General features: G+C 38.8%; 1 protein-coding gene across 1 annotated transcript in view; it reads left to right on the top strand.

Annotated features, from left to right (window-relative positions):
* The window catches only part of COL19A1 (collagen type XIX alpha 1 chain), a 448270-nt gene that overhangs the window by 364188 nt on the left and 62890 nt on the right, over positions 1–21192 (top strand). Inside the window, exons 20-32 of the mRNA XM_045161980.1 lie at positions 1139–1201; positions 6151–6186; positions 7197–7232; positions 7322–7375; positions 8194–8247; positions 13754–13807; positions 14472–14561; positions 15322–15366; positions 15473–15550; positions 17101–17136; positions 17244–17297; positions 17397–17450; positions 18766–18807. Of these exons, the coding sequence (XP_045017915.1) occupies positions 1139–1201; positions 6151–6186; positions 7197–7232; positions 7322–7375; positions 8194–8247; positions 13754–13807; positions 14472–14561; positions 15322–15366; positions 15473–15550; positions 17101–17136; positions 17244–17297; positions 17397–17450; positions 18766–18807 (696 nt within the window). The remainder of the gene's footprint in view (positions 1–1138; positions 1202–6150; positions 6187–7196; positions 7233–7321; positions 7376–8193; positions 8248–13753; positions 13808–14471; positions 14562–15321; positions 15367–15472; positions 15551–17100; positions 17137–17243; positions 17298–17396; positions 17451–18765; positions 18808–21192) is intronic.

Raw genomic sequence — 21192 nt, 5'->3', positions numbered from 1 at the left:
AATGCTGGCGTGGGTTGCCATTTCCTTCTTCGAGAAATCTTCCCGACCAATCGATCAAACCCATGTCTCCTGCATTGGCAAGAGCTACCGGGAAAGCCCTACATGCATTCTAGCGGCTGCACTTAACAATTGTGTGGTATTCAGGTTTGTTGTGGAGAAGGCGATGGCACCCCGCTCCAGTACTCTTGCCTGGAGAATCCCATGGACAGAGGAGCCTGGTGGGCTGCAGTCCATAGGGTCACGAGGAGCTGGACACGACTGAGCGACTTCCCTTTCACTTTTCACTTTCATTCATTGGAGAAGGAAATGGCAACCCACTCCAGTGTTCTTGCCTGGAGGATCCCAGGGATGGGGGAGCCTGGTGGGCTGCTGTCTATGGGGTCACACAGAGTCGGACACGACTGAAGTGACTTAGCAGCAGCAGCAGCAGCAGCAGCAGGGTTATTGGCTAACAGTAAACAGAAGCACTGAGATATCTCTATCATTTAATTAGTGGTACACTTCCTTGGCACCAATATTATTTCTAAAATTTTATTTTCTCAAAATGCTCTTTATATGTCCCATACAAATCCCTCTTCTGGATTTTTCATCAGAAACTCTTAGACTTTTCTAAGCCACTGCTATCCCCACATCATCAAGAAGGCCTTCTTTGCAACTGAACAGTGGTGAATGAGTGCTGGAAACAGTGGAGAGACATCTTTTTCTTTCTATTTCTCCCCCTACTTGAAAAAAGAAAGAAATATCTGAAATAAAATGAATTTGGATTACTGTGTCAGTTAAATAATGTGATGTCTTTAAGGCCACAGAAATTCTTTTTTTTTCTTTTGGTGCAGCAGAGCATAATTATAATTATTTTCTCTAAATGTTCTTTGCTTGAAAAATAATTGACTTTGTCTCACATTAATTTTAAAGATCATAATGAATACTGTGGATTTCTAAAAGACCTAAAGGCATTGTGGAGTGCTTATAAACACATTATTATGCGAATAACCTGCTGGACTCAGAGCTTCCCACTGCCCCCTGGGGTTAATAGATAAATTCCACTGTTAGAAGGGGTACAGCTCGTGCTATCACCCTGAGGGTCACAACAGGACTTCCCTAGCCTCATGCAAAAACTGTCTTCTGCTTTTCTTGAAAGGGTGAGACTGGATCGCCAGGATTTCCAGGATCTATTGGCCCTAAAGGCGAAAAGGGAGAATCTGTAAGTATTTTAGCTTTGAGAGCAGAGGGAGAATACCCAAAAGATAGAATTAAGATATTTTTCTTAATCAGTCCCAATTCCATGTACGTTGGTTGTCCCTGGCATAAGGAACAATAGATCAGATATTTGATCATGTTCTCTAAATGAGGTACTAAGTTTTTACATGTATTACCTCACTTAGTTCATTAAAAAAAAAAAAAAAAAAAAACATTTTTCAGATGAGGAAACCGAGGCACAGAAAGGTTAAGTAACTTCCCTAAGGTCCCTAAGCTAGGAAGTACTGAAACCATGAATCACTCCTAGGTAGGCTGATTCCAGAACCCAGGGTTTAAAAATCACTAAGCTGCCCTGCTATAACTAAAGATAATAGCTAAAATGAATAATAAAATCAGTATATCAAAAGGGCTAATTCAAAAAAAATAGAGAAGTTTATCTTTGCTCAAACAACTGCTCTCAGCGTAGTCTCTGAAGTTATTCTAGGTTTTTATAAGATCAAAATGACTTCTTAAATATAACTGAGGTCAGGTTCTTCCAAAATTTAGTTTTTTTGGTGGAAAAAAGTACCTTCAGTATCATTTATATTCAAATGGGACTACCTAAAGAGATGACATGAATCCTAATTACAAAAATAATTTTTGGAAATGGCAATCCACTCCAGTACTATTGCCTGGAAAATCCCATGGACAGAGGAACCTGGTAGGCTACAGTCCATGGGGTCACAAAGAGTCAGACACGACAGAGTCAGATACAACTGAGCGACTTCACTTTCACTTAAAAAAAAAAAAAAAAAAAAAAAACCCCACAGCAGCCCTCAAGAATCAGCAAGAATGACTTAACAAATGTTTCATCTTTGTTAAAAAAAAAAAATGTAACATTTTTTAAAAATTTACTTTTACCTCTTCCCTTGCTGGGATGAACAGAGAATATTGGTTGGCCAGAGATAAAAACGAAGAGATCACTAAAATGCCTGCATGCCTGCCCAACGGAAACAATATAAAGAGTATTTAATATCACAAAGTCAAATTCTCCTTGTGCTTCAGCTTTAAAAACGAAGCATCTTTGGCGATGACGGTCATTCTCTGACAGCTTTAGAGTTCATGCTGTCCCCCTTGTGCTCCGAAGTTCTCCTCCTTCAGGGGTCACTTTTGCCTTTGGTTTTCTGTCCAAACCAGTAACAGTCCTTACTGGGGTTCCACACCTGAGGATTTCCAAGGCTTTCTAGGAAATCTCTCTCTCACAAATCAGCCCAGGGTCTGCTGACTGACTGACTGAGTCCATCTGCCAGCTGACTCCTACAACTCCACACTTATGGGCATCTCTTCTCAGCTCTTATCTGCCCCTTGCCCCCCACCCCGTCTCCCCTCCACACTGGAGCACTGACACCTTTTCTTAATTTCCACATGCTGCGTGGCAAACCAGGACCCAAGATTTACTAAAATTCTACTGGAATAGCCAGGACTTGTAGAGCAGAGAGAGAAATTTGAGTGGATTAGAGTAGTGCCTCTCATACTAAATGTAAACTTGAATTGCTGAAGATCCTTTTGAAATGCTAATCCTAGTTCAGCAGGTCTGGGTAGTGGTTTATTACCAAATCCAAGTTCAGTTCAGCTGCTCACTGCTCATAAGTCAACAGTTGCAGAGGCAAGGGTCAGCAGAAAGGTGCTTTAATCAGAAAAAGTCGCAACCTGAGAAGGGGGACTCATGTCCTGAGACCAACTCCCAAGTTTCTTTTCAGCCAGGACAGTTTTTAAAGAGAAAAATGATGGGGGTGGAGGATGGGGGAATGGCAAGAATCTCAGTGAGTCATTGAGGCAAGAGATTGGAATCTGAATCTTTTTTCTTTCCTTTGAGTGCAGACTGGCTGACTCTTTCTTCAAATGTAATCTTGATGCATGATCTCTGGTAGGATTACTAAGGGGGCCATTGAGGGAGAGAGCTAGTCATTTTTTAATGGCTTAATTCTTCATTCTTTTTATCTAGGAAAAAATCAATAGCTTAGGCAAGGCATGGCATGCATTCAGGACAGCATAAGTCAGGAGTTAGTTTCAATTGCTTGGCGATCTCATTTTTATATTTAGGTTCTTTTAAGTTCAGAGGGGAATAGGAAAGGGGCAAAAGAGCTGCTTTCAGACTGAGCAGGTGTATTTCTCAACGTGCTCAGGCCATGCTCCTGCTGTGGATCCTGGGCCGCGCTATGAGTAGCAAGAACTGGAAGATTTCACAGTTCCTGAAGGTTTTCCTCTAGCTTTCCGTCCTGTTACCAAGGCGCATCCCCTGAAACCGGCTTTCTCCCCATCTACCTTACCCTCCCAGCTCTTTTCCTTGTCAGTTCCCTCTTAATCTGTGAATTATCCCACCTTCCTTATATTAATACATCTTTGCCTACCTTTCTCCCAGCTTCCCACAGGAAAAAAACACAAATTTCACATCATTAGTAAAGCAATCTAGCTCTCTATGGTCTCAGCCTTTCTATTCTGGAACAGGATCTGAACTTAACATAGTAACCAGAAGGTCCAAACAGAAAAATAATCTTCATCCAAATCTGAACTCTGAGCCTGAGTAGTACTTTAAATGGCAGTTTCTCCCCTGTTACAGAACATTTACTACATGACTAGGTTAGATATCGGAGTGAAAATGTCATCTAGTTGAACCCCAGGATTTTATAGATAAGGAAGAAAAGGCTCTAAAATATGAGTGACTTGCCCCAGATAGTAGCCACCGGAATTAAAACAAAATATCAGCTCTCTAGACAACCAGGCCCCTGGTTTTTCTTTTTCTGCCCCAACTAGAAGTTACTTTAGTCACTATAGCTTGGCAGAGGTTCTAAATAACCAGTGACATAAGTAATGTAATATAATCAGAAACAAGCAGTTGCAAAAGCAATGCAGCCCATTGCTCACATCTCATTAACTTCATCTCCTATCTTAAAAATCAAATTGATTTTTAGAATTAAGACTGAAATGCAAGAATACAAATAAAGATCTCTATATATCTAATATATAGAAATTATCCAGTAAGAGATTTAATTATGTTGGATAGATATGGGCCATATTAGTCAGAGTAGGTAGGTTATACTAAGCAACAAATTAACCCTGAAATTTCTGTGGTTTTACCCCCAAGAAAAGCTTTCTCTTGCTCATACTGCCCAGCCAGTGTGGTTGGGAGGAGTGGGTGTCCTGCTCCACACAACCCTCAGTAACCAGTCAGCAGGCTGGTAAGCACCAGGGAGCTATGCCCTCTGACTTCTCAGCCACCCCTGCCAGGACCGCAGGACTGGAGCATGGTGAGTGGTCTCCACAACGCCTCAGCCTTCACGTGCCCTGCAGCCCTGCCGAACACATTTCACAGTCAGAATCAGCAGCTTGCCCCCACATAACCGCAGGGAGGTTGGAGACATGGGGGAGAAGACGGGGCCCCCAGAAGTCCCCGGGTCATGAGGTATGACGTTTTTCAGTAACCACTCACTGCCTTATGGTGATCTGAAGGTCAAATCCTTACCAGGACCTTTGAGAGCAGCACTGCCTAGCATAGTGGTCCTCAGCCTTTCCCTTGACTTTCAGATGCAAAATAAAATGTTTTAAAATGTATGGTTTCCATCTTATTATCCATTCACTCAATTCACATAATAAGGCAATTAAATTGTAAATAATATCAAACAGACTGAGTAAGCAAAGTCTAATTTTGAAGCCAGGCTGCCTCAGTTTAGATCCTCAATGACTTCTTATTGGTTTTGTGACCTTGGGGAAATGAATTAACTTCCCTGTGCCTCAGTTCCCCCTCTGTAAATGAATGTACTAACAGTAACTACCCTGTTGACCCAAGAGGTTAATTGTATTAATGTATATAATGTGATTAGAACAGGGTTTACTACATTGTAAGAATTCAATAAAGGTCAGCAATTATTGTTTTATCTGTAAAACTTTAAATTCCCTAATTTAATAAATTTCGTTGGACAGCAGAAGTGTACCCCAGAGATGCTATGATAATCAAGGTGAATTATATCTCTTCATTCACAGATTTTGTAGGCAAGATAAATAAGGGAACAGGGAATACACAGTGGGTGAATGCTGCTTTAGGAGAAACACTAATAACTTAGGGTTACTCAGAACTTTTCTGCATCTCTTCTCATTCTGGTAGTGGGACAATATCTCCCTCACAGCAGTGTAGTGAAGGTTAAATGACATCACGATATGGACCTTCAAGCACAGAAGCTAATACAGGGAAGCCTCCCCATCTGTGTGTGTGTGTGTGTGTGGAGGAAGGGTTGTGTTGTTAGTTACACAGTGACCATGGGGAAAGTGTTGCGTCGTAAGAGGCATTCCTTCAAAGCTTTGACTCCCACCAGAACCTTCAAGCCTACACCCAACAGCAAGAACCAGTATCAGTTCCACAGACTTGTACAGTTATTCACCCAGTAATTAACCCCTTCATGTCATTTTCATTAAAAGGAAAGTGAAAATTAGTAAGTATTTTTACAGTAATGACTGTTATTTTAAACACTAATTTAGAACTCTGGCTGTATTTTTTAAGCACCAACTTAAGTAACTGGAAGAATTCAAATGAATGTCCTTCCACTGATCACTCCAGCATCTTCACATTCATTCTGCCTCTGTTTGGATGCTTGTATGTGTGTGTGACCATCTTCTCTTTGAACCACACCAGAGGACGCTTTGGCCTTGGACCATATCCTAATTTGTCAACCACTCAGGATTCTCAAAATAACATTAAGATGATTAGGTTACTGTTCATTTGGGAATATTAAAGGGTTTTCTAATTCAGTTGCATACTGGTCTTCTAAGCTGCACACACAGACAACATGACATTCTGGATCATCACAAGCTTGCAGTGGAGGTCTGAGTTTGACCCGCAGGATTTGTTCACATCCAGGTTTGGAGAGATTATTTTTAAAAGAGTTTATAGTTGATTCTTTTTTCTATGCATTTTCCTAGGGGGAACGCTTTACAAAAGGTGAAAAGGGAGATAGAGTAAGTAGATGTTTTATCACTATCTTGGGTTTTCTATTTCATTGATTTCCTCCTCTCCGATTTCTATCATGTTTACTTTAGAGCCTAATAGATTTGATAAGATAAGCTCCCTGAGCATTCTGCTTTTTCCTCTGTGAATTTTGACTCTTTTATTTTGATAAGTATGAAATTTTAAACCTGGTTACAAGTAGTGTTTATTTTCTGTAACACATTACTATTTGTGATTGGACATGAATGTAATGAAAGATATACACCAAGGATATTTCAGGTACAAAATTATTGTGTAAGATAGTTTTTCCAAAATTTGTGTTAATGATATAAATTGGATTTACCAAACAGGATGGTTTTATCAAAAGGATCAATGATAGGTCCTCTCCAGTGGTCCAATGGTTAAGACTCCAAGCTTCCAGTGCAGGGGGTACAAGTTTGAGCTCGACTCTGGGAACTAAGCTCCTGCAGAACAGCCGAAAAAACATAAAAGGATCAGTGATTAAGTCATGGAAAATAATTTAATTAAAGTGAACTCTTTGTGGCCAACTTTGTACTCTTCTGTGTAACTTTAATTTTTGTGTGATTTTTGTTTCATTAAATACATGCATCTGATAGTAGAACCTCCATGACATATCAACTTAAATTCTATTCTTTCTTTTTTGCCCTTATCTGAAGTTTTATTTCTCTGAGCTGTAGGATTAGCTGGTGACAAACCAGCTAATAACAATGTCAGTTGAGTAGAGGACACGGCAATTGCTAATGGACCATGATGATTACAGTGTCGAAAGTGACTTTGGGGAAAAACTGTTACAGAGAAGAAAGGAAAATAAGAAATGGTTTATTAGCAATTATTATTTTAAGTCATATTTTAGGATGAACCCTTCTTGACTTCATCATGTGTTCCGTAATTTCCACTTTTATCGCATGTCACCTAGTGGAAGTGTAAATGAATTGCAGCATTAGAGACTCTGTCCTCCATCTGAATATAAACATATGTATGGTGATGATTTCATTTACAGGGAGAACCTGGAATAACAGGATCACAAGGAATAAAGGTAATCCCCTGACAGCCTTCTCTTGCATGTCCAACATAATGAGATTGTGAAAATGAAAGTAACCATTTCTTTCCCACCCATGTGTTTAGGGCGAACCTGGAGATCCTGGTCCACCTGGTGTAATTGGAAGCCCAGGACTAAAGGTACATAAGAAATAACTCAGGGAAATGTGGAAGTTGTTTTGAAGGTATAGCCATTTCTGTGTAAAACAAGGAGCTCTGATGTACCACTCATTTTCATCACAAATGTTGTCAGGGATTTTATCATGTTTTCATAGCGATTCCCCCCACAGACACACTCCCGTATTGGCTGCATTTATTACACACATGATCACAATAGGATATTTAAGCACTTTTCAGACCATATTTACGGTACCATCCCTGAAAGCTTTAAGAGTAAAAAATATGAGCCACATCTACGACCCTGTTTCCTTAAAGAGAACAGGATTTATTTCCCAAGCCCAAATTCTGCAGCCCACAGGCGCTTGAGTTTCCCACATGGAATTCTATAGGACTGTCCCAAAGGAGACCCACTGCTAGGAGGCACTGAAGGATCCATGTAATGTGCCCCCGCCCATGTGCACAGCAGGTTACCCAGACTCACCTGCTGGTGAAAACACACATGTGTGCTCAGCCACTAAGCCGTGTCCGACTCTTTGAGACCCCATGGGCTGTAGCCCACCAGGCTCCTCTGTCCATGGGATTTTCCAGGCAAGAATACTGAAAAGGACTGCCATTTCCTCCTCCAGGGGAATCTTCCCAACCCAGGCATCAAACCTGCATGAGAGCAGACTCATTTAAATGAAAACATCTTGAAACTGTAAGCCCAAAGCATATTTCAGTGTTACACAGAGGAGCCTGGATACTTTTTCTATAGATAAAGGTCACAGCATGTTTTACATATATTCAGGTACAGACTATATTTTTAGCACAAGTAAAGTATATATCGCCTTCTATTTTAGGGTCAGCAAGGACCTGCAGGCTCTGTGGGACCTAGAGGACCACCAGGAGATATTGTATGTATAGTAGATGCATGTGTCATTTTAAAGACTGTCCGCATCTGTTCATGCAAATGAGTTATACTGCATTTTCCAAGGACAGGGGTCATCTCTACCACTGAAACTGATCACACTAATGTCAGAGGCTCTTGAGAAGGCTCATAGCTCCATTAGTTATGTGAGATCCTTTTGAATATTATTAACCTAACAAATCAGTCTTTGAAACCCAAGTTATTAACATTTCCATTACACATCATTATACATGGCTTTTGATTAAATTCTCCATTCAAGAAAGACATTTCCAAAGCTTCTCTTGTTGTATTCTTGCAGAAGTCTCCAAAAAGGGGGCAAATCTTTTGGCTGAAAATATTTCTATAATGCAATTGGTGAAAGGTCCTCAGGTTGCATTATAGCCTAGCTTTACTGGACTCACAATTCCCTCTCTCTCTCACACACACACACACGTACATACATATCCTCACACTCCTTAAATGCACTGTTTTTCTTTTATTGGATTATACTTGATTTACAGTATTAGTTTCAGGTGTACATAATAATAATTCAATATGTTTATAGATTATATGCCATTTAAAGTGACTACAAAATAATGGCTAAATTCCCTGTGTTGTACAATATACCCTTCTTGCTTATTTATTCTACACACAATAGTCTGTATTTCTTAATCCCTTTCATCTATCTCCCCCCTCTCCTTTCCCCCACTGGTAATTAGTTTGTTCTCTATATGTGTGAGTCTGTTACATTTGGTTATATTCATTCATTTTATTTTTTATATTCCACATATAAGTGATAACATGCAATATTTGTCTTTGACATTTCATAAAGAACAATACTCTCTAGGTCCATCAACACTATTGCAAATGGCAAAATTTCTTTTATTTTTATGGTCAAATAGCATTCCATTAAATATATATGATATCTTCTTATCCACTTATCTGTTGATGGGCACTTAGGTTTCTCCCATATCTTGGCAGTTGTAAATAATGCTGCTAAGAACACTGACCTGCATGTATCTTTTTGAATTACTGTTTTCATTTCCTTTGAATATATAACCAGGAGTGGGGTTGCTAAATCATTAGGTGATTCTCTTTTAGATTTTGAAAAACCTCCATAATGATTTCTCTATGGCTATACCAATTTTCATTCCTACTAACAGTGTATTCAGGTTGCCTTTTTGCAACATCCTTTCAAACATTTGTTACTTGTGGAATTTTTGACGATAACAATTCTGATGGGTGTGAAGTGATACCTTACTGTGGTTTTGATATGCATTTCTCTAGATGATTAGCAATATTGAGCATCTTTTCATGTGCTTGTTGGCCATCTGTATATCTTTTTGGAAAAATGTCTATTCAGGTCTTCTGCTCATTTTTTAAGCAGGTTGTTTGTTTTTCTTAATATTGAGTTGTATGATATATATATATATATTGACCTCTTTTCAGCCATATCATTGGCAGATATTCTCTCCCATTCAGTAGGTTGTCTTTTCATTTTGTCCATGGTTTCCTTTGCCATGCAAAAACTTTTAAGTTTAACTAGGCCCTGTTTGTTTATTTTTGCTTTTGTTTCCCTTGTCTTAGGAGACAGATTCAAATATATTGCTAAAATTTATGTCAAAGAGTGTTCTGCCTATGTTTTATTTTAGGACTTCTATGGTTTCAGGTCTTATCTTTGAGGCTTTAATTAAGTTTGAGTTTATTTTTGTATATAATGTGAGAAAATGTTCTAACTTATTATTTTATATGTAACTGTTCAGTTTTCCCACTTATTGAAAATATTGTCTTTACTGTATATTCTTGCCTCCTTTGTCATAAATTAAGTGACCATTAATTGGTTTGTTTCTGAGCTACCATTCTGTCACATTAAGCTATGTGTCTGTTATTGTGCCAGTACCATACTGTTTTGATTACTGTAGTTTTGTAGTATAGTCTGAAGTCAGAGAGTATGATATTCCCAGCTTTGTTTTTCTTTCTCAAGATTGCTTTGGCAATTAGGGGTCTTTTGTGCTTTCATATAAATTTTAGGATTATTTATCCTAGTTCAGTGTAGGGATTGCATTAAATCTGTAGATTACTTTGGGTTGTATGGACATGTTAACTGTATTAATTCTCCCAATCCATGAACACAGGGTATTTTTCCATTTCTTTATATCTTGTTTGGTTTTCTTCATCAGTGTTTTATAGTTTTCAGAATATAGTTTTTTCACTTCATTGGTAAAGTTTATTCCTAGGTATTTTATTCTTTTTCATTCAGTTTTAAGTGGAATTGTTTTGCTTTCTCTTTTGGATGATTTATTATTAATATATAGAAAAGCAACATATTTCTGTATATTAACCTCATATCCTGCAACTTTACTGGATTCATTTATTAGTTCTAATAGTTTTTTTGGTGGAGACTTTAGTGTTTTTTATATATATGTCGTCTGCAAATAGTGACACTTTTACTTATTTTTTTCCAATTTGGAGGCCCTTACAATGGAGGAAATGTTGTCGTTGTTCAGTTGCCCAGTCATGTCCAACTCTGCAAACCCATGGCCTGCAGCACAGCAGGCCTCTCTGTCCCTCACCATTTCCCAAAGTTTGCCCAAGTTCATGTCCATTGCATCAGTGATGCCATTCAGCCATCTCATCCTCTGATGCCCTCTTCTCCTCCTGCCCTCAATCTTTCCTAGCATCAGGGACTTTTCCAATGAGTCAGCTGTTTGCATTAGATGACCAAAATACTGCAGTTTCTGCTTCAGCATCAGTCCTTCTAATGAGTATTCAGGGTTGATTTCCATTATGATTTACTGGTTTGGTCTCCCTGCTGTCCAACAGACGCTCAGGAGTACTCCAGCACCACAGCTCAAAGGTATCAATTCTTCAGCATTCCACCTTCTTGTAAGACCAGAAACTACAAAACTCTTAGAGGAGTCAGGCAGAACACTGATGTAAATCACAGCAATTTGGATGCCTTTTATTTCTTTTTCTTTGCTGAGTGCTACGTCTAGGACTTCCAATGCTGTGTTAAATAGAAGTGATGAGAGTGGGCGTACATGTTTTCTTCCTGATTTTAGAGGAAAAGTTTTCAGCTTTTCACCACTGAGTATGATGTTAGCTTTGAATTTGTCATAAATGGTGTTTATGATATTGAGATATGTTCCCTCTATACCAGCTTGAATGAGCATTTGTCATGAGTGAATGTGTAATTTTGTGAAATGCTTTTTCTGCACCTTTTGAGATTATCATGATTTTTATCCTTTCTTTTATAAATGGGGTATATCACATTGATTGCTTCATGGATATTGAAACATCCTTGCATTCCTGGAATAAATCCCATTTGATCATGCTATGTGATTACTTTTATATATTGTTGAATTCAGTTTGCTACTAGTATTTTGAGAAAGATTCTCACATCTGTATTCATCAGAGGTGGTGTTGTGTTATTTAGTCACTAAGTCACATCCAACTCTTTTGAGACCCCATAGACTATAGCCTGACAGGCTCTTCTGTCCATGGGATTTCCCAGGCAGGAATACTGATGTGCATTGCCATTTCCTTCTCCAGGGGATCTTCTCAACCCAAGGATCAAACTTGTGTCTCATGCTTCACAAGCAGATTCTCTACCACTGAGCCACCAGAGAAGTCCTTCATCAGTGGCATTGGCCTGTAATTTTCTGTTTTGCTCTGGTTTTGGTATTAGAGTAATGGTGGCCTCATAGAGTGAATTTGGGAGTGTTTCTTCCTCTTCAGTTTTTAGTAATCTTGAAGGGTAGGCATTAGCTCTTCATTATATGTTTGATAGAAATCACCTGTGAAGCTGTCCGGTTCCAGTTATTTACTTTCTGTAATTTTATTATTATTATTATAAATTCAATTTCACTACTAGTGACCAGCCTGTTCAGATTGTCTATTACTTCCTGATCCAGTGTTGGAAAACTTTATGTTTCCACAAATGTGTCTACTTCTTCTAGGTTGTCCAATTTGTTGGCATATAACAGTGTTCTTTTGTTTCTTCTAGTATCTTCATGGTAATGGTTGTTATTTCTCCTCTTTCATTTCTTATTTTGTTTATGGGTTGTCCTCTCACTTTTTTTCTTGATGAACTCTCATGAAAAGTTTACCACTTTTGTTTATCTTTTAAAAAAACACAGATGTTTGTTTTGTTGATCTTTTCTATTGTTTGTTTGTTTGTTTTGGTCTTTATTTGATTTATTTCCTCTCTGATCTTTGTTATTTCCTTCTGCAGACTTTAGGTTTCACTTGTTCTTCTTTTTCTAATTCCTTCAGTTGGTAGGTTCAGTTTTTTATCTGAGATATTTTTCTTGTTTCTCAAGTTAGGCTTGTATCACTACAAACTTTCCTCTTAGAACTGCTTTTGCTATACCCCATAGATTTGGGAAAGTAGTGTTTCCATTTTTATTTGTCTTGATGTGTTTTATGATTTCCTTTTGATTTCTTCATTTTCATCCTGGTTTTTTATAGCATGTTGTTTAGTCTCCATGTTTTTGTGTTTATCCCGTTTTTATTCCTGTAATTGATTTCTAATCATACCCTTTTGGTTAGGAACAATGCTTGATACAGTTTCTACTCTCTTATGTTTATTTGGACTTGTTTTGTGGCCTAGCATGTGATTTAGCTGGAGAACGTTCCTTGTGCACCTGAAAAGAATAAGAAGGTGTACTCTGTTATTTTTTTGATTGAGTAAATTCACTCTTCTATCCCTTCTCTGATGTCAGCTTTGTCAGGCCTCAGACAAATTCCCTGGCCTTCTGACATCTTGGGAGTTAAAACCTCTCCATCACTCCTCACTTGAGCAAAACAAGGAAAATGTTTCTTGGACACTGATCTCTGTCTGGCAATTTGATTATGCTCTGTGAAACTGTTAGAATCTCTCCTTTTCCCATCATTTTGGGAGCAGCCTCTTGACACCTTGCTCTATTATCAATGCTCCCAGGCTGAGCCTCCAAGGTTTCATCCTTCAGCACATTTGGTCATTTGGTACTTTGAACATTCAGTTCATGGAGCAAAACTTTTTGTTGCACCCAACTTTTTGTTGCATCCCAAGCCATTTAGTGAACCACTGCAGGTGAGCCTAATGGAGAGAGCTTACAAAAAAAGAACAAAATGCTGGTGGCACAGGTGGAACCACAGGATATGTAAGAAATGAGGTTATATGATAGGGACTAGGCTAAAGAATAGATCAAAATAAACAGAGAAAATGCCTCTGTTGCCAAGTCGAAGTAAAAGTATATTTTCTGTTTATCCTGTTTAGGGAAGTAGTATGGTTGGGCATTTGGTTCAGTTCTCCCTTATTTATTTATTTTTTTTTCCATTACATCCAGGTTTTCTCACTTGAAACAATAAGCCACATACTTTCATTAATGTTTTTCTCTCTCCAGGAGACCAAAATCAGCACATTCCCATATGTTAAAATTTAGTTCTCCTGACAAAGACTCAGAGATAGAAATGTTTTTACAATAAGAAATGTTCTAATTGCTCTTGCCCTTTAATTCTGAATTTTCTAGGGGTTACCAGGAGAACACGGTATCCCAGGCAAACAAGGCATTAAAGGAGAAAAGGTATTGCTTCTGTTTCACTCACTCTGTATGTTAAGTAGCTGAGGATGAGTATGAGACGGGATCATAAGGACTTTGGAGGAGTGAAAGGACAGGACACGGCAGCTGATGTTGCACAGGGGATAGATGTTCACATGGACTATGCAGGAATGGCTTCTCTGGAGCGGTTCACTGTGGCAGCCGGGTACTGGCTCTGAAACACAATGTGACAAAATGCACCACTTTGGAGATGAAGATCTCAGAATTTGAAAAGTCTGTTTCATGCTCAGCTATAGTTATAGACAGAACAAGTATAGACCTAAGAAGTCTCAATCTCATGACATGTTTTTTGATGTCTACAAGGAAATAGTATATTAATATTGAACCATTCCTTGAGAATAACTTAAAGAAAATGTAAAAATTACATGAAGAATAGATTTTTCCTTCTGTGCATCCATCTATTCACTTACATACATTTCAGGAGACCATAAACATAGCTCTCCACAAGATCTAAGTGCACTTAAGAGAACAGTGTCTGTGTGGATTGGGCACTCAGTACACATTGTGAAATGAGTGAATGAGAGAATGCAGTGTGACTGACTATGATGACAATTTAAAGTATGGTTGCTGCCACACCACCCACCGTGAACCTGAGCTGTGAAGTGAGCATCTTACCTTGTTTCCTCAGGGAGACCCAGGTGGGATTACAGGCCCTCCTGGACTTCCAGGTCCAAAAGGTGAGGCTGGTCCTCCAGGAAAAAGCCTGCCGGGGGAACCAGTAAGTAGTAACCCTTTTGCTGATATTTCCTTTGAAAGTTGATGAATCACTGTTTGTGTACTCCCTGTTTCTGATCACAGGTAAAGGAATAAGTTTAGGTCTGCAGAAAAAAGAAGCATTCATCTTATCCTTTAGATCAGAGGTCTAATCTTTTTGGAAATTTGATACAAAGGCCTCTCTTCTGAAGACAATGCACATACACATACCATTTTACATACAATTTTGGAAGATTTATAGCCCCACCCCACCCCCTGAATCTTCTTTAGGGATCGAAGAAGCCTAGTAAAGTATGCTAGTTTTAAAACATGAACCTTCCTTGGACAGTCTTAAACAAACTGCTTGAAACTTCCCTTCTAGAGGCTCTGCATATGTGGCACGTCATCTATTTTGAAAAAAAAAAAAAAAAAGTCCCTGTGGCTTGGGCTAATCCCAGGACATTTTATGGAAAATCTAAACCATATGCTTATTTCATGTGCCTTTTTTTCCTCATCCCCTTTGACCTTTTATATAATAATAATAAACAGTTCTCAATATCAGATGCCTCATTTTAAAGATGAAAACATCTTATATTTTAAAGTAAGTATACAAAATTTATAACCTAGTAAAATTTGTATTCCCTGTTCCTTATTCTTTTACAGAAAAAGGTTTATGCAAAAAAGATGAGGAGCAATGAAATATTTTTGAGTTATAACTTCTTGGATGTAAGTAAACTTTTTAGAAAAAGAAAATATATTAACCTCATTTTCTTTTCTTTCTTTAGGGATTAGATGGAAGTCCTGGGGCACCTGGTCCACGAGGGCCAAAGGTAAAAATATCAAAGATAATTTTTAAAGAATTAATAATTTGCAAAATGTGCCTAGAAAATTCATGTCCCTCGAACCTCTCACTAATAGAAGTATCTCATTGCACAGGGCGAAAGAGGACTGCCAGGTGTCCAAGGCTCGCCAGGGGACGTAGGCCCCCCAGGGATAGGAATTCCTGGCCGAACTGTAAGTGAAATTCAATCAAGTTCATGAAACCCGGTTGACCCGCTATTGTGAAATAAGATCTTGTGACATATATGAATAATAGAAAAGAATGAAATGGTCAGAGGAAGAAATACAAAAAAATGCTAGTCAGAGGGCAAAAATTAATGGGCCTTGTAGTTACATCCTAACACAGAAGGTAGCCACTGTTTATTGACTTACAGATGCTAATCACACATACACTGATTTTCTGAATTATAAAACGTGGACTTAACCCTTTATTCCTCCATTCTATATATTAAAAAGTACAAACTCATGTTTACAAGATTATGAGAATGCCCCAATATTAGGTTATTCTATATTACTGTCTGTTTTCAATTAGAATAAAATGAAAACTTAATTTTAACGGAGTGCATATAAATGAGATATCGAAAATCTCTATGTATTATTTTAGAGAAGAGGTAATAAAAATTGTTTGCGATAGTTAAGACAAATAATAGCCATAAGGGTAATAATGACCATTGTATGTATGCTTGTGGACTAAATAGCAGTAAGAGATAAAACTTTATATTTACTATGAAAAAACATAAAAGATTTTTACACAAGAAAAGTGAGATAAATGGTTATTCTAATGACATTAATTTGGGGATTGGCCTTGAAATGAAATTATCCTGAGAGGTAAAAGAAGATGTAAATAGTGAATAATTGTACTGTGTTTGACTGCTGTTTGATTTTCCAGGGCAAGAAGGTAAAGACCACTGGAGATGGGAGGTTAAACAAAGTAAAAAAGTAGTTTAGGAAATTATTAGGGGAGTGAAGGGGGTTGAAGCAAGAAAAAAATAATAAACCAACAAACCAAAAATAACTTAAACACACAGAATAGATAGCAAGGAAGCAAAAAAGTAGCTTTGACAATATGAATATTTATTTCAAAGTAGGAAGAGAGAAGGCAGCAAGCAGGTAGTGAAGTCAGGTACTGGGACCCCAGCTCGTTGCTTACCCTGGTAGTCAGTCACTTCCTCAGCCAGAGGCCCACAGTCACGCAGTAGGGAAGGGTCTGTCATCGTTAGGTTCACCGATAATCTTCTAGCCCATTTTAGTTTCTCCCAAATTCCAGTTTTCTAACACAGAAAAGAATAATTGATTGAAGTTTTATTTCCTACTCCTATCACTGAAAACCAGTTCTGGCAATTTCTTCAGAGAAAGGACTCCCAGTAAAAAGCAGGAAGGAAGGAAGCCTGAGCTGGTTACCCTGTGGGCGGTCAGTGTCTGACAGACAGAACTCAGGTGTGGTGTTTGTACACTCACGAGTGTGCAGGAGCCATGGCAGGGCCAAGACGAATGTGCCGGGCATCCAAGCACAGTCACGGTGGTACCTCCAGCACTGCATTTGGTCAGGGGTCTACCTGCCACCCAGAACTCTTAGCCAACTTTGCAGAGAGTTTTCAGGGTGTGTGTGGTGGCGAGCCCCGCTGCTCCACTAAGTACGTGACAGTATTTGTTCCTTTTTCCCTTGTGGATAATTTATGGACATTCCCAGCAGAATTATGATCATTGAATCTCCTTCTACTCAGGGCTCCCAAGGACCAGCTGGAGAGCCAGGGATTCAGGTAAGCTACTTAACCAAGCTATTTGGCACTGCAAATCCACTTTGCTGACCTGGGGGGTAATTACTAAAGGACTGTCCTTATAAGTATCTATTTTCCCCCTTTTGCAGGGTCCTCGAGGTCTCCCTGGGTTGCCAGGAACTCCAGGGACCCCAGGGAATGATGTAAGAACAATTTTTACCTGCTTCCCCTCTCCCCCAACCTGTTTTAATCTACTCTTGTGCCGAGGTGCAAAGATTTGAACATGATGTTTCTGTTTTCAGGGAGCTCCAGGGAGGGATGGAAAGCCAGGTCTGCCAGGCCCCCCAGGTGACCCGGTATGTTGACAGACTGTGCCTGATTTATGTATCTTTAATGCACCCAGAAGCCAAACAGCCTACCAAGCAAGTTTTGCTGTCCAAACCAATTAGAATGCTCAGTGACTGCTTGGCGATTTTGTTTATCCCCATTATTTTCTAAAGGGGAAAAAAATTCAAGCTACATCAGCATTTTTGTGTGTGTAGTGAATACTTATTTCCTGAGGGCATAATTCAGTTGTACAATTTTGCCCCAAATTGAACCTTGGCATATGTCTCAATCCCATGGAAAACTGAGTTAAAATACATAGCTACAGATTCTGTTCTTTCTAGTGCTAGTGACTAAATGAATTTCATTTTTCTAAATGAATGTTTGCGGATAAGTTTCCCACAATACGGTACATATCTATTGATTCTGTGGCTTTAAAAATGCTGAAATGATTAAATTACAAAACTGCCTTGAGTAGGCTCTTTCAAATGGGTTTAGGCACTAAATGTGTGTCCAAAGTTTTATTTTACGTTAAACTTTGCTTTGAGTGACAGTGAAATCCCTTTAAATAGCCTCAGAATCGGCAGTTATAATTTAAGAAGCCATATGGTACATGACACCGCATTAAGAATTTTGTATAATAAAATCCAAATCTAGCCTCTCAGTTCTAAGTCTCACAAATCCTTCTGCTTCTCACACTGCAGGGCTTACATGCCTTCATACCCTATGTGCAGTGAGGTATTTTGGCCTTTAACTCCCCAATGTAGTGAATCTTGTGTGTATTGTCTGGGAGTCTAAAGTGTTACTGGGATTTATGGTGTCTCTCTGAAAGGACATTTTAAGACACGAGGGAGACTCTGCTTGAGTCAAGCCACCTATTGGCTCTTTTGAATTCAATGAGGAACAGCTTTAAGAGAAACATCCTGTACTTTCCATATTTCTCAACAGCCTGATTTGCTTGGCAGAGGAATAGTTTCCTTTTAACAAATGATTTGTCTTTATGTATAATTTAAAACCAATAATATGTTAAGGTTGGCATGACGGTTGCCCAGCATGACTCAGAATTGAAACGATGTGTGTTTCCGTGTTCATGGTAAAGAAATGGTATTTCTCTATTTCTCAAAAATGGTTGTGAACTCTGTTAGTGTCCTGTATTTGTTTCTGAATAGGAAGCCTCATGTTAGCCAACCATCGTGATGGCAATGGGAGGCCCTTAGAAGCTTTATGATGAGAAATCTCAGCGGCTTAGCATTTTGAGGGAAAATATCTACATTTGTTGTATGTTTGTATTATAAGTGCCTGTATATGTCTAAATACCTGTATTTGGTTTTTTCTCCTTATCCACAGATTGCACTTCCTCTCTTGGGAGACATCGGGGCCTTGTTCAAGGTATTCTATTGCCGTGTAAGAAATTGTGTGCTAATTCCCAGAAAAAAATCAGAAAGGAAATATTTACCAGAGGTTGAGTTAGCCTGAACTAAAATTCCATTTTTTTTTTTTAATGGTAGAGCATCTTTCAGACAGAAAAAGGAACATGGATCCATCGGTATCTTGTGCCATTGGTACTAATCCCCTGACTCTCTTCTTTACTGGCCTCTTGTACTGGGACTGGAGGGGTGGGGGGCTGGGGCGCAGGGAGGAGTGAGTAGTTCTGAGGTGAGCTGTGACTTCTGAGGTGAGTGGGTAGTTCTGAGGTGACCTATGAGAGGAAGAGTGCCATTAACACCCTGAGTGGACCATTTTCTCCCTTGAGTGAGCTTTCTCTTAATGGTGGTCACCACCCCCTGGGCTCTCCACTGTGAAACCCAGTCCTCCTCACAGTATCTGCCCTGGCCAGTCCAGAAGGAAAAGCTGCTCAAGAAACAGCTAGTTTGAAGGCTGAGTTTTATGTCATGGGATTTTACAAAGTGCCTTACAAAATTCCAAAGCTGACAATTACCCTAACACATGTGACTCTACTAAATAAAAATAATCTCTACCTATTATCCACCTCCTAGGGAATTAATCTCACTGCCATTTTTTTCTGTAATACTTCCCTTTATTTTATTTGTAAAACAGATGGGGGAGGATGATAATGGAACATATGTAGGATATGTATTTGCCTGTTTCTTGGTGGAATGTTAAGACTGAACCCTTTACATTCCACTTAACTTCATGCGCAGTATCTGTCAATGTATGAATGGACAGTATATTTATATACACACACATGGGCTACAGGGCTTCCCTTGGTGGCTCAGCTGGTAAAGAATCCGCCTGCAATGCAGGAGACCTGGGTTCAATTCCTGGGTTGGGAAGATCCCCTGGAGAAGGAAAAGGCTACCCCCTCCAGTTTGGCCTGGAGAATTCCATGGACTGTATAGTCCATGGAGTTGCAAAGAGTTGGACACAACTGAGTGACTTTCACTTTCACATGGGCAACATGTATATATGTGTGATTTATTTTATATTGCTAGTATTTAGCCCTGGAGAAAGAAAAGGCCACCCACTCCAGTATTCTTGCCTGGAGAATCCTGTGGACAGAGGAGCCTGGTGGGCTGCTGTCCACCAGGTCACACAGAGTCGGACATGACTGAAGCAACTTAGCAGCAGCAGTACAGTGGGAAAGAATCTGAAAAGATATATATCAACATATAACTGAATCACTTTGCTGTGTACCTGAAATTAACACAGCATTGTAAATCAACTATACTTCAGCTTTTAAAAAATCAATCCATTCTAAAATGTTACTATTTATTTCCAAAGTCTACAGATACAGTAATTCACCTTCTTTATACTTTTTGAAACAGGGAAAGCTTTTTGGTTCTCCTAAGTCCTTAAGCATCTTGCTACCTTCATAGTTTTTCAGATTTAATAGTTGTTGTCCTACAATTAGGTATGTGTTTCTTAACTCCTTACCAGCACATTAACTAAATGAAATGATCCTGCTGGTCAAATTGGTTTGGGAAACTTTGCACACTCCAACTCCTTCTAATGTTTTCCAGCACTAAGAAGGACCACCATAAAGAAAATTGTTCTAACCCAGCATTTTTTAGGCAAATTGCCTCAGAACCTTTTCAATACCATACAAAATTAGTCTTCCATGGAGCATGTGTTTAGAAATCAAACTTGTCCTCATATACACTGGGTCAAAATATTGGACTTGAATAATATGGGCTTTCTTGTCAATTTCTCATCAATGGCAAATTTCAGTTCCCACTTCATGTTTAAAGATTTTTCCACTTGGTTAAAAGGATGAAAGAATAGAGGCTTCTATTGTCCAACCTTTGGTCAGTTGTTAAATTTAAACTATCTCTCCCACTCAGTGGTCCCTATTTTATGCCTTTCCTGATCATATAACAATGTATTTAAAATTATAACAATGTATTTAAAAATAAGCCTCTGTAGAGCTTTACATGATAAGAACTTTATCTTGTGAGCTCAGACACCTAAATTCAAGCCTTTCCAGATCAGCTAAAGATTACAGAGAAGGGGACGGCAAGGTAATTCCACTTAGATTTCCTATCTGCACTTGGATTTGACTTAGAAGTCAAGTCCAAGTCACTCAAGTAATTACTTCCCACATGAGTGCTTCAACTAACAAAATGTTAGAAAGCTGTGTATAGGTTTCCAACTGATTGGGCTCTCAGAAGGAAAAATCTTTCTTCACAGCTTTCTCTTTTTTTCTTTCTTTTTTAAGGATTTATGCTCTTGGTTGTATGAGCTCTGTGATCTTGCTGATTATTCCAAACTTTATTGCCACCTCTTTTTTAACATGCTGCTAAGCATTTGAAACTC

The sequence above is a fragment of the Bubalus bubalis genome, chromosome 10 (assembly GCF_019923935.1).
Source record: "Bubalus bubalis isolate 160015118507 breed Murrah chromosome 10, NDDB_SH_1, whole genome shotgun sequence".
Taxonomy (NCBI): domain Eukaryota; kingdom Metazoa; phylum Chordata; class Mammalia; order Artiodactyla; family Bovidae; genus Bubalus; species Bubalus bubalis.
This window is presented reverse-complemented; position numbering and strand designations above follow the sequence as displayed.